This window comes from Ostrea edulis, chromosome 7 (assembly GCF_947568905.1).
Source record: "Ostrea edulis chromosome 7, xbOstEdul1.1, whole genome shotgun sequence".
Lineage (NCBI taxonomy): Eukaryota > Metazoa > Mollusca > Bivalvia > Ostreida > Ostreidae > Ostrea > Ostrea edulis.
The window spans coordinates 6,261,610-6,276,116 of NC_079170.1; the positions used below are offsets into that span (position 1 = coordinate 6,261,610).

Here is a 14,507-nt window from a genome sequence, read left to right on the forward strand (position 1 = left end):
AAATAAATTTTCAAATACTTCAATTTTTGTGATCTTGTAGTTTCAAAATTGCATTTATGCAATTATAAATCAGAACAGGTTAAGTAGAGAATTTAATACCTGTTAATTAAAATTCATTTCATAAATTTGTTTTAGTTTTTGAACATTATGATGTTTTCATTTTTTAAAAGCACTTGCTAACTGTTCAAGAGCCTGCACTCTTCTTTCCTCCAGCTTCATCCTCTCTTTATCTAGCTCCATTCTCTCCAAATGCATTTCTCTGATCTCATTTCTGTAATCTTTTACCCAGCTGGGTTCTTTGTCAACTTTTCGTTTCTTTGGAGAGGATGGAGCTTTCTTTGATGTTGTGCTGCTAGCCATTATGGTATGGCATAACGACGAAGCTGCAGACACCGGCTGCACCGCAGGATCACCTTTGTACATTTCATCCATGGCAGTAAAGTACTGCCATGCCTGGCGATCACAACCTGTTTTGTTATTTCTTTCTTTGATTATCTTGTACCTAAAATCAGAATATACACCTGTTATATCCAATTCACTATATTACAGCAACAAAGAACAATAAACAAGGTCAATAGGCCCATGGGCCACATCACTCACCTGAGTTACCTTGGCCCATATCTAAAGATTTTCCCTATTCATATCAACGCGGAAAACTTTGATTCCTATTGTGGCCCCTACCTAACCCCTAGCGGCCATGAGTTTCACACACTTAAATCTGTGCTATGTCTGAAGGGAAACTTTCATGTAAATGAAAACTCTTCTGGTCCATTGGTTCTCGAGAAGATTTTTAAATGACCCACCCTATTTTTGTGATTATCTACCCTTTGAAGGGGGCATGGCCCTACTATTGAACAAACATGAATCCCCTTCACCCAAGGATGCTTGTGCCAAGTTGGGCTGAAATTGGCCCAGTAGTCCTGGAGAAGAAGAGGAAAATGTGAAAAGCTTATGACAACTACAATGACAATGATGACAGACAATGAACACATTTCGATCCTGGTCTGTTATTCACAGAATATCTTACGACGAAGATCAAAATTTTTCATTTCTTGTAGACTTTCTTAATTAATATGTAAAGTACGTAACATCCATGGTTTGTAAAAGTTGAATACATACTTATATCCTTGTGATTGGTATTTTATTATCAGACAGAATTCTTTTTTTCATCTTAGTCGTAAGATATTGTGTGAATATGTGCCCTGAGCCTTTGGTTTAGGTGAGCTAATAAAAAGACACAATTCAGTTAAATCCATTGGTACTTGCCTATTTTTCAATGACCTAAATTTCTTATCACAGTCTTCACCAGAAAACACATATCCATGCGTCTTCATGTCCTTAGCTATTTTCCTCCACGCCTGCTTTTGCGTAGTCAAATTACTCGAGAAAAGCTCCATGTTTCCTTGCTTCAAGGAAATCAGCAATAACACAGCCTCATGGCTCCATTTCAGTGGCTCTAAAATGACCGTTAGATACACAAACACAGGTTTTTTAACAGACACAAAGACAGGGTGTAAACTAAGTGTAGAAACATCACAGAGACATTTACAGGACTGACAATGCAGTTAATAAATTCATGGTGACCTGTCCAAGAGTAAGATACTACTTTGAAACAGGAAGTAGTAGTGGGATTCGAACCCACAAGTCTCCATAAAATGACCGTTAGATACACAAACACAGGTTTTTTAACAGACACAAAGACAGGGTGTAAACTAAGTGTAGCAACATCACAAAGACATTTACAGGACTGACAATGCAGGTTTTTTAACAAACACAAAACAGGGTGTAAACAACGTGCATTCATAAACTGAAGTGTAGCAACAACACAGAGATATTTACATTAAATTATTTCTTTTCTACAGTTTAGTTAGTAACCTTGTTTTTCTGTAGGTTCTTTTTCATCTTCATTTTCCTGTGCCCTGCACATCGTGCTACTTTTTTCACTGCTATCTTCTGAAATCCCATGTTTATGACCAAATATTATGTGTGTGTATGTATATATATATATATCATATCATTGAAACAAACTTGGTTGGTAAAAGTTCATAAGTTTTGTACCACTTATTGAAATGTAGAAATTGTCACTATACATGTAGTATTGTTTTTCATAAGTGCAGACATGCCGATGTACACGTATTTCAGAAATGTACATGACTATCCACATTACTGATATTTGTACACTGGTAACCATCTTTACAAAAGAACCCTGAAATCTAACATTTTACCATCAGTTATTTCTGCGACTGGGGCAGTGTTAGTCTCCAACCATCTCTTTTTAATGGTCTCAATGAACTCCATATCTGCAACAATATTCCTTATTATATATACATTATCATTCGTACTTTATTCATTAATTTTCTTTATATTATTAAAATTTTATGATCGATATAATATGAATTAAAAAGGAAGAGAAATTATAACATTTTCACGACATTGATCACAGCACACATAAACATACACCCCAAAGAGAGACTATACATGCAATAAAAACAATATCAAAATGTAAAATCTCGCATTATATTAGTTAACCTCCATCCCTTATCCTTCTGGCATCATTTCTGTTAACCACTATGGAGATGTCTGGGTGAATCCCATCTGCAAACTGTAGCACAATATTCTCATAATACCTTAAAGAGAGTTCGGAAAAGAATACATTTTTCCCCCATAATGCATTTAATTAAATCAAACTATTTTATAAATGTGTTGTGTGGAATTACAAAAAGCTTATTTTCACAAATAAAACTCAATCAACTTATGTGATATTTTTATTATATTACTGGTTTAGATATTTCTATGTCTATTTCTGAATTATATATAAAGTATGAGAACAGACAGAATAAACTCTTGTTCAGATTATAACAGAAAAGATGATTTATTATTATATCACATAGATCTAGACTATATTTTTGTTTAAACCTGTTTTAAATTAAGTTTTGAACATATATAGCATATCTTGTGATATTTTTCTCTGCCTTCTGTATTCTTGTTTAACATTATTGTTATTGTTATGCAAATTCCTTTGCAAATTGAATATTTCAACTTGATAGTTGTTATAAGAAAATGGAACTATGCAATGCAGCATTATACTATATACATTGTATATATATGAAAACATGAAAATGTGGAACAATAATAAGATGTTTCGCCCCTCCCCCTTCTTAGACTCCTAAAGAGTCTTATTTAATTATTTGTACGTATTCATCTTATTGTTAAATATAAATGCTGAGGAACTGTATTGCCCAAAAGTTGTAGCCTATGAATTCAATAAACCATAATATAACATACTCACTCTACACGCTGGTCGTTATTGTTAGATGCCATGATTTCTGGTTGCAGACGACATCAAGGTGCGACAGACAAACCACAAATTTGTTACCCTGCTTATAAATTTCATGAACAGAGACAAATCAGTGATGAAATATCACACCTCGTAAAACTCAATCTTGTCTCACCTGAAACGCTTAAAAACTTTCTATTTGTAGTTTCGGTTCTCAAAACTACATAAACTATGAGGAAAACCGACCGGGTCAACAAAATCCGGATACAATATACATTGTTATGAATAAATTTCATTTTGTTTACGGAAACGCAGTTGCATAAAAACACCTTTACAGCACAAGACACTATATTGGAATCAGAGGAGAACTACCTCGCAAGTGTGTACGCGAGCGCAAGCAAGCGCTCTCTAGTGCACAACCGTTCAGAAGCGAGCGTCCGCGATCGTACGCGAGCGCTCGCACTGTTGAACACACCTCAGGTATTAAAAGAAAGTTGTGTGTGTTTATAGACGGATTGGGGGGGGGGGGGGGGGGGGGTACATTAGAAAGTCTTTCCAGGTGCCACCCAATGTTTAGTAGTACCCCTCGTAAACTGGTTTCCTGTTGATCTCGCTTCCGTAGAGAAGCGAGATCAACAGGGAACCAGTTTACGAGTAGCCTTGACGAGTATTGAAATGGCTGAAACTGACAACACTTCTCTCTCAGAGAGAGTAAAAGGTGCGTTGATTATTTTAAAAGACCAGTGTATGTTTAGTTTGTTACAATTAAAACTGCAAGGTTCCGATGGTGGCATTGGGTGTGGTGTCAGTTTTAGCAAGGCAAGTGTTCATGTATCACTACCAAGCGTTAAAACTCGCCAGAGCTACAGATTCATGGATTCATTTACGGAAATATTTAAGACTGGAAATTCCATTCTGATGGATTTTGTTACGAATAAAAAAATCTCCAAAGAAGTTGATTCACATCTGCTGGACATTTTGTTGGCTTTTATCCGGCGTTCCGAAGGTTTGTACAATAAATAATATTTGCCATGATTCGCAAAATGGGTGGGAGGTAAATCTAGTACTGCCGACTCCCGACTCCCGATGGTCCCGGATTGCGATGTTTTAAAGATAATATTAAAACCGGCCAACAGAATTACTTCATACTTCTCGGGAACAATCTTTATGTCCAAATTGATTCACACAATAAAAAAAAAACCAATAACAATAAGTATAAATTCTTAAACTTGAAATGTCACCTACTCAAAAGCGGTAAATCTAGTACTGTGTTAAAAATACAAAAACCGAAAACGGTCACTTTTCTTTCAATGCATGATTTAAAAAGATACTTAAAAACATAATTTAAAAAGAAAAAAAAACGATGTTGAATAAATATTTATGTTTTACTAGAAGTATTTCTTCTTTTTCACAGTTTTAATGATTCCAAAATATACATGTAGGCCTATATAGTGTACTGCCGACTCCCGACTCCAGATGGTCCTGGATTGTTTATAGATATTTATCAAAACCGACCAACAGAATAACTTCATTCTTCTCGGGAACAATCTTTATGTCCAAATTGATCCACACAATAAAAAAACCCAGTGATATATAGATAAATTCTTAAACTTGAAATGTTGCCTCCTCAAAAGTGGTCATTTATAACAAATTTTCCACTTCGGATGAAAGTGAAAACTTTTACATAGCAAATTAGTTTAATTACCATCTGATGCGAGGCAAACCGCATTGCCTATAAATTTTGAACAACAAATCCTAGGTGTAATAAATTTTTCGGGGGGGGGGGGGGTGTTAATGGGAACAAATCAATTAAAAAAAAAATGACATTTCGAAATTCCAAGGGGTGTTCTATTATTTAAGAGAAAATCTATTATTTAAAAATGTTAAATATTTATACCTAAAATCAAATGTTTTTATTTTATTTCCTAAACTTGGGTTTGAATTTTCTTTCTTCCCCAGCAAAACAATATCTAATAAGAATTTTGAAGGACCAATTTTACATGTACATAAAGAAATTAATTTATCTTTAAGTTTTGTCAGCCAAGTTTAATAGTTCCAGAACAACAAGAAGTAGCGATAGTGGCATTTTATATTTACCAAAAGTTCCAACTGAATATTATAAACGGTCTTTTAAGGTATCCTCCACAATTTTATGGAATCAGTTGCCTGAGTCTGTCAGAAGCTGTGGTTCTATTACCTCTATTAAATCAGCATATGATATTTGCAGCATTATTACTCAAATAAGTGATATATAGATATGATGTATATGTTGGGTTTTTTTTGGGGGGGGGGAGGGGGGGTCCCCAGTGATAACATGTGTATATTTTATGTATATATTTTATATTGTGTTATCTATTTTTCTATTCTCTCATTTATTTGTCTGTCTGAATATGTTTTATACAGGACCACAATGTAAACTAGTCATTTGTACTAATTGTGCTATCCTGTCTAAATAAAAGAATTTATTATTATTGTTATCTTGATTTTCTAATGATTAAAATTTACACATATTAAGGCTCAGAATTTGTTATGTAACTGTTAATTAAATAATCAAAACATTGTTAAAAATCATATATCAACAAAATCATATACATTTTGAATATTTTCTGTTATTATAAAAAAGAATTAGATACCGTATCTTTTATTTTTATTCTTAAATAGAATTATTTTTTGCGATAAATAAATGTATATTGAACCAAAATAGAACACATGATTTAGTACTTTTGACTTTAAAAAACCCCATAACAAATAGAACAATTTGTAAAATAGAATATTTCTTCAAGACAATTAGTAATAAATGTGTAATTAAAATTCATCAAATTAAATTTAATTTGTAATGAGGGCTCTGAGGTAGAACTACGTCCACGTCGTAGAATCGGGGAAAACACATAATTTATGTGGCTTAGAGTTCTGTCATAATTTAGAAACACAAAGAATGCCTAATAATAGTAAATTTTATTAATTTTTGAAAGTAATTTGTTTCCGTTATAATGGTAATTTTCTTTGGATCATATTAATTGTGTTATGAGCTATGTTTGTTAACCGTACCTGTATCGGTGTCCGTTTTCGGTTTTTGTATTTATAACACAGTACTAGATTTACTGCTTTTGAGTAGGTGACATTTCAAGTTTAAGAATTTATACTTATTATTATTGGGGTTTTTTTAATTGTGCGAATCAATTTGGACATAAAGATTGTTCCCGAGAAGTATGAAGTAATTCTGTTGGCCGGTTTTAATATTATCTTTAAAACATCGCAATTCGGGACCGTCGGGAGTCGGCAGTACTAGATTTACCGCCCACCCGCAAAATGCCCGACTAGGCTATTCATATACCCCGGAATATTTATTTGGAAATATCTACTAAAATATTCTTGATTAAAGCAAAAACTTGATAAAGCGTATACCATGTTTATCAAATTGCGTTGAATAAAAATTTTGATAATTACCTTATTTTTCATGGCTGCACTGACTATTCCAGTAAAAAATACATCATTTTCAATGATAACTGAGCATGCCAAAACTCTCTCGGATTGGTACAATAGTTCCCCATTCTTAACTGCCTTGATATCACATGCCGCTTCATTATCTCCTGAAATATGATATAGCATATATTTATTCATGAGAAAAGTGAATCATAATACATACATGTACCGCACAGGCACTTGTTTCTGTAAATAACTTATGTGTTATTATTAGTATACAGAGGTCGTAAGTTATTTACAGAAACAAGTGCCTGTGATGTACCGGGTATATAAAATGATGTTTATTTAAGCATAACAATTTCTTGGGCAAAACTTTAAGGGTAAGGAAGGACATCTCTCCTGAATTGAAAAAAAAAAGTATTTATTTTTCATAATTTTTGCATATGATATGCAGATAACCATGGTCTTTACTTTATTTAACACTACACCCCCCCCCCCATAATTTAGCAGCTGTACCACCTGGAAAATTTTTCCAGATCTGTGTATGTTCATTTCACTAGTTATATTATCATTTGCAAGGAATGAATTGAATGAGACATGGTCAATGTGACTCAGGTGTCAGAGCAATGTGGCCCATGGGCCTCTTGTTTTTTATTTGAGAAGGAGCAGTGTGAGATTAAAAGTTGAAAAAATGGACTGAGACTAATTTTTGGTTATGATTACAGATGCAAGCAAAGGTCTTCATGGAAAAGATTCTGAAAGAGAGTCTGAGTGGTCAGCAAGACTGGCTGTTCATCTGTTTCTGCCTCTGTCAATGAGGAAGGATTTCATTTTAGATATTCATTCCATGAAAAAACCCAAAGAATGCCCTTGCTCATGCAAAACAGACATCAGATATGGTGACACAACAATCGGTAAGATGTCATTCTTAGATGCCTCGTTCACACAGAGAATTTAATTTGTACATAAGTTAATGCAGATTAAATCTGACATGCATTCACATGGAGATATTAATTCGCATTAGTTTACTTTGAATTGAAATTGTGTCATGATTTAATGCATAAAATTTATGTTGCATTTATTTAGCTCCGTGTGAATGCAAAGTGAAGTTAAAAAGTGCATTAAATGTAGACGCATGCGTAATGGCAAATTTGGGTCACATGCATCATACCCTTGGCCAGATATAGAATTAACGTTATATTTGAGTTAAAAACTAATTAAGATGATAGTAATCGCTGAAAAACATGTACAAACAGCATGTCATTAGATAATGTCTAACGTACGTAAGTCTGCTAGATGCATAGGCATATTGAGTGATACAAATATATCATGTCTTCCAACAGTCTGTTGGAATTCCCATGGGCACGAATTGTGCTCCTTTGTGAGCTGACCTGTTTCTATATTCATATGAAGCAGAATTTATTCAAAAACTTCTACGTGAGAGGGAAAAATCTCTCTCTGTGGCCTTCAATTCGACATTTTGATATATTGATGACGTTTTGTCTAATAAGAATAATAACATTCATTCATATATGTCGATTTGATGTATGGATCATTCTCAGATATTCAGCAACTTTTATGAACTGAAATTTTAATTTGTAAAGTTGAAGAATTAGCATATTTTCTTTCACAAAACCAATGTTCAATCATTGCTTTTCCAGGATTTGAAGCTGAAAAGATAGTTTGTGCTCATACTTTCAAGATATTTTGATTTATTTGGACCTTGCGGAAATGTTATGGACGTTACTTCATATCCATTGACATCATTTATTTGTCAAAAAATTACCTATTAAAGTTGTTTGAAACATGTATGAAAATGAAAATGACCATCTCTATTATATTAATGTGTTTTGAAACAGATTTCTCACTATTATCTGATTTGGTATCAATTTAAATTTTGGTGTGGACGTTACTACGAATTTGGCAATTGTACATTTTTTTCATTCATTGCAGGATAAGGTCTAGTACAGTTCATGTAAGTTATCTCTGAAAGTATTCAAAAATGATTTTGCATGGAGGAAAGCTTCTGAAGAATACTTATAAATGATTATTTGCCCATATGTTAGTATGGACATTATCAATTGACAGTTGACAATTTCATCAATGGTAACATCCACAACAATGTACACTAAGATAGAAAAAGAAAGAAACAAAGAGATACCTTACATGGCAACAGCCTCAAAAGGCACATACACTTTATTGAATTTAATTCATTAACATTGATGCCCCTTGCTTGTCATAAGAGGCAACCTATTGGAGGTGGTCCTTCAGATGAGACCCGCAAAATCGTAGTAGGTGTGGCACAATAAAGATCCCTCCCTGCTCAAAGGCCATAAGCACCGAGCATTTAAGGCCTAAATTTTGCAGCCGTTCACTGGCAATAGTATGATTAAAAAATTCTTGAGTGGGAGTTTAACAATATACCACCAATTAACCCAGATCCATTTTTTTTTTTTGCAGGAAATCCTGACACATGGTTTGGAAGACTGGATATTATAATCGGAAAATCTATGAGTGAACAAGAAAAAAGAAAGAGGCCAAGACTAGAGGCTGAAGCTGATGTAGGTGCTACTGTAGTCACTGAAGATTCTGATGATGACTTGTCAGATCAAGATGCAGCCGATGATGAGCTGTCCCAAATTAAAGTCAAATCAGACAACCTTGCTGGTCACTTATCTCAATTTGTTTCTCAAACCATTGTGTTTTCATTTTATCAGAAAAAATGCAATGAAAATCTCTCTTTTGTGCCATCTATTGGCATCAATAAAAACCGTATTCAGTTTCATTTTTATGATGCAGAAAATGACATTTACCTTCTAAGTCAAGAGATTCCATTATTTGATGCTGAAAATCATTTGATATTACCCACAGTAATTGCAACCTGGTTGGTTTTGAACTACAAGCATCTGTTGACAGGCCCAACAACAGAAATGATCAATGATGACAAGTTTGGTTTTCATTCGAAAATACCACCAGGAAGTTTGAATCTTTATAAACATGAAATGAAAATGGGAACACCAATTCAACCTAAAATATTAGAGATTACTAATGCCGTATATCAAGACTATATGATTCGGAAAATTGCCACTAAAGAAGTTGATGCAAGATATCAACAGAGTTGAGATCTTTGTGACAGGTTTGAAATGGCTTATGGGTTTTATTTTTGCAAAATTCATATACAGTAAAATTCTGATATAGCGAATTTCTGCTGACACTCAGTAAAAATTCGCTATAAGCGTAATTCGCTATATGTTTGATTAAAATATAACGAATTGGTTATAAAACTGATTTGTTCTACATGTATATCAGTTGCATAAGAAAGCAGCAATCAATAAACTTGAGTTTGTATTGTCTCTTAAGAGAAATTAAGCCTATGTATTTTCGAGAAGAAATATTTTTGTACAAGATATATACACACTGATTTATATATGATAATTTATCTTTAGGGATTATTAAGTCACGCAAGAGCATGTCGAAAGAAAAATATGAACAAAATTTCGTAATAAGCGATTGTTAAAATTCATGAGTTTAAAATGGAAAAAAAAAATTCGTTACAAAAGGTAATTTTTACGTTAATTTTTAATTCAAGGGGAATATGAATTTACTTCGTTATATCCGTAAATTCGCTATATCCGTGTTCCTTATAAACACAGATTTTTATAAAGAAAATATAAAATATTTGACGGGGAAATTGATTTCACTTCGCTATAGCCGTAATTTTGCTATATCCGTGTTTGCTATATTTGAGTTTTACTGTATACTCCTTGTAAATTCAAATTAACGTAGTTCCACACTCCTGTAACGTCATAAGAGGAGGACATCAGCATTGTACCACCTCCACAGTAGAATAACTGACTGTAAAGTTTGGGCACATGGCAAGTTCTTAGGTGGGGGAGGGAGAGACTTCAACTTCCGAGACCAGTCCGCCGCCTCCCCCACCTAAGAAGTCGGCGTCTTCATATAGTTATATAGTTAAAAATGTATATAGCCAGATAGGCATATAGTTATTATATACATATACAGTAATTACTATAGACTGGTCTATAATGTTAAAAGCAGTTGTCGGTTTTTCTTGTATATTATTGTGCATTTACATGTATTTTGGAACTTGTTTAATTGCCTGTGTTAAATGTTAAACAGAAAATATTAATAAAAATTTACTGTATGCTGACCGTGATAAGCAACGGGTTAAGTCTTGTCTTTCTTATTCTCTCACATGTATACACAGTACACAAACAATTCCACAATGGTCGATCCAGAGGATTTGTGAAAGGTCAAACTCAAGGTCACATAACTTAAATCAGTTATATCTTGGTTTGGGGCCAGATAGGCATATATAGTTACTATTATTGTATCCACCAGATACTACGGTTTTTAGGTTACTGGCCGAAGGCCGTAACCTTATGTCGTGGATTTTGGCCTTGGATGACCTTGAAAGGTCAAACTCAAGGTCACAGAACTTATATCACCTATATCACGGTTTTGGGGGCCAGATAGGCATATAGTTTTATATCACGGTTTTGGGGCCAGATAGGCATATAGTTAGTATTGTTCCCGGAGTGTATGACCTGTACACTTCGTGTACAGAGCGTACGGGCTGTGTGCAACAAGTGCACCAAATGTATCATCGGTTAACTATGGCCCATTGCACACTCCAAACTTCGTACGCGGAGTATATGACCTGTACAGGGCGTACACTTTGTGTACAGAGCGTCTCTTTGTAGATTAGCCATACGCCCTGTACAAGTCGTATACTTCGTCCACAACATTTGATGCATACATTGGACCATACGCAACCGAGGATACATTGGGTATACTTGGTGTACATGGCCTATACCGATGATTTATATTATATATAACCGATGATACGATGGTATACTTGGTGTACTCTGTATATAAACCATACGCCCTGTACAGGTCGTATACTTCGCCCACAGTATATGTGTACAGGTCGTATATTTCGTGTACAAAATTTGGTGTATACAATGGACCATATATAACCGTTGATACATAGGGCATACTTGGTGTACACGGCCTATACGCTTTCTACCTTGAGTATACTTGGTGTAGACGGCCTATACACTTTGTACGTTGGGCATACGCCCTGTACAGTTCGTACACTTCGTGTACAAAATTTGGTGTATACATTGGACCATACAGTACCGGTGATACATAGGGTATACTTGGTGTACACGGCCTATACGCTTTGTATCTTGAGTATACTTGGTGTAGACGGCCTATACACTTTGTACGTTGGGCATACGCCCTGTACAGGTCGTATACTTCGTGTACGGTTATATATGGTCCAATGTATACACGAAAATTTGTACACGAAGTATACGACCTATAGTGGCGTATGCCCAACGTACAAAGCGTATAGGCCGTGTACACCAAGTATACTCAAGGTTCAAAGCGTATAGGCCGTGTTCACCAAGTATGCCCTATGTATCAACGGTTATATATGGTCCAATGTATAAACCAAATTTTGTACACGAAATATACGACCTGTACTGGGCGTATGTCCAACGTACAAAGCATATAGGCCGTGTACACCAAGTATACTCAAGGTACAAAGCGTAGAGGCCGTGTACACCAAGTATACTCAAGGTACAAAGCGTAGAGGCCGTGTACACCAAGTATGCCCTATGTATCACCGGTACTGCTGTCATTGTACATTTGTCTGTGTATTGTGAGTTCCTTATTACTGTTTGTGTACTGTTGTCATTGTACCATTGTCTGTGTATTGTTAATTGTTTATTACTGTTTGTGTACAACTGTCATTGTACAGGTGTGTGTATTGTGAATTGTTTATTACTGTTTCTGCACTGCTGTCATTGTACAGTTGTTTCTGTATTATTAATTGTTTATTACTGTTTGTGCAATGCTGTCATTGTACAGTTGTTTGTGTATTGTTAATTGTTTATTACTGTTTATATACTACTGTCATTGTACAGTTGTCTGTGTATTGTTAATTACTGTTTGTGTACTGCTGTCATTGTACCATTGCCTGTGTATTGTTAATTGTTTATTACTGTTTGTGTACAGCCGTCATTGTGTGTATTGTGAATTGTTTATTATACATTTATTGCATGATAGTGAGGGAGATATGAAGATTTATTCACCCAAGATCACTCGAGGGGCAATCCCAGGTCCGAGATTAACATTAGAGTGTGATATTGTTTATATCATATACCTAAAACACAACAAGTTGATAAACATTTTTTTTAAAATGGGGGGGGGGGGGGGGGGGGGGGCTGGGGTGGGGTATTGACCCAAACATAAATACATGGTATACTGTACAACGATATTTGACTATTTCATTCCTTCAGTGAGTTTACTTAATGATTATGTTTCCAGTACTATTGGCATTGTGAAACATGCTAAAGTCTGGGTTTTGTAGCTTTATTCCATTGCTGGTCACAATAATTGGATGATTAATCATGGACATCCCCGCATGTGGTCTAGAAATTAACTGAACTGCTTGGCTGAGAAACTCGTCATATATATCGCTGTGCTGTTCATGTACATGTATATACTATTAAGCAGCTCCTAGGGGCTTGCTAATGAATACTAAAATTGGAAATAAGTGAATCATTTTTATTTCTTTTTTCGGATTTACCAAACTCGCCCGTTTTCATTATTTCATATAATTTGTAAGAGTTGTAGAACTTTGTTTACGTGGCGTCATCGTATGAACGGGAATGTTTACAGAACTGATGCTGCTATTTCTTTGCTTAGGGAATGTTACCATATACTGAAGTAAGTTTTTTCTTTTACCGTTTCCCATCTGTTTAGCATCTATAAGTCGTTGAAATACGTCGGAAGATAATGGTTCTGCTTTTCTCGTTTTATTGCCAAGTCCTCGGGATTTTAGATTTCAGAAATCGTTTTAAAACAATTTTCTACATCAAAATTGCTGTAAATTAACATTTTTATCTCCATTAGGACAGGGAATTTCTGAAAATGCTTCAGTATCACCCTCCATAATCCTCCTACTTGTTTTGAAATGACGTTAAACGTGTTATTGTTCTAAATAAACAATTGTTACTTGGGTTACCCCCCTTTGCTTAGATACTCGCTACAAATTTAGCGCTGTTTTTGAAAACGTTTTTATTTATTTTTTCTGCTTAAATTTAAATTTTGTCGTGGAAGAAAGTATTATATTTGAAAAAAAAATGTGTCTAACATAATTTTTTCATGTAGTTATGTTAGATTTCAAAAGATTAAAGAAGAAATAGCCATTTGAAATTTGAGGGCGAGACAGCCCCTTGACAACGGGCCGAGACAGAGATATCTCGGCCCTTAGGGCGAGACAGCCCTACCTACTTTCAGCTGTCTCACCCTAGCCAAGATAGGTGTATCAGGGCTGATACACTACTAGGTATATGATATATTGCCTGTAGCTGAGATCACCCTAACGTTAACACCGCGCCGTTAACGTATTACGGTAAAAGGTACAAACAACGAAATACAGTGATATAATAACAAGTTTTTTGTAGTTCCATTCTCCTTGATTGCGGATTTACTTGCTTGTCTAATTTGTGTATTTTTTTGTTTTTACTGTTTGTGTACTGCTGTCATTGTACAGTTGTCTGTGTATTGTTAATTATTTTTTAATGTTTGTGTACTGCTGTCATTGTACTGTTGTCTGTGTGTTGTTAATTGTTTATTACTGTTTGTGTACTGCTGTCATTGTACAGTTGTCTTTGTATGTACAGTTGTCTGTGTATTGTTAATTGTTTATTATTGTTTGTGTACTGCTCTCATTGTACAGACGTGTAGACAAAAAAGTATTCTGAATTTCTCG

At 34.7% G+C, this 14,507-nt stretch overlaps 2 protein-coding genes across 2 annotated transcripts; one reads left to right on the forward strand and one right to left on the reverse strand.

Moving 5' to 3' along the window:
• Positions 1-131: 131 nt before the first annotated feature.
• Positions 132-2,641, reverse strand: LOC125656780 (uncharacterized; the record flags this gene model as incomplete). The annotated part of the gene is made up of 4 exons (XM_048887363.2): positions 132-502; positions 1,267-1,518; positions 2,198-2,300; positions 2,530-2,641. Coding segments are annotated over 4 exons (813 nt in total), but the record flags the coding sequence as incomplete, so codon positions are not given.
• Positions 2,642-3,828: 1,187 nt separating this feature from the next.
• LOC125656246 (uncharacterized) lies at positions 3,829-10,892 on the forward strand. The gene is made up of 3 exons (XM_048886861.2): positions 3,829-4,283; positions 7,426-7,614; positions 9,161-10,892. Exons 1-3 carry the CDS (start codon positions 3,953-3,955, stop codon positions 9,820-9,822), a joined length of 1,182 nt encoding a protein of 393 aa, XP_048742818.2. The 5' UTR covers positions 3,829-3,952; the 3' UTR covers positions 9,823-10,892.
• The last annotated feature ends 3,615 nt before the right edge of the window (positions 10,893-14,507 follow it).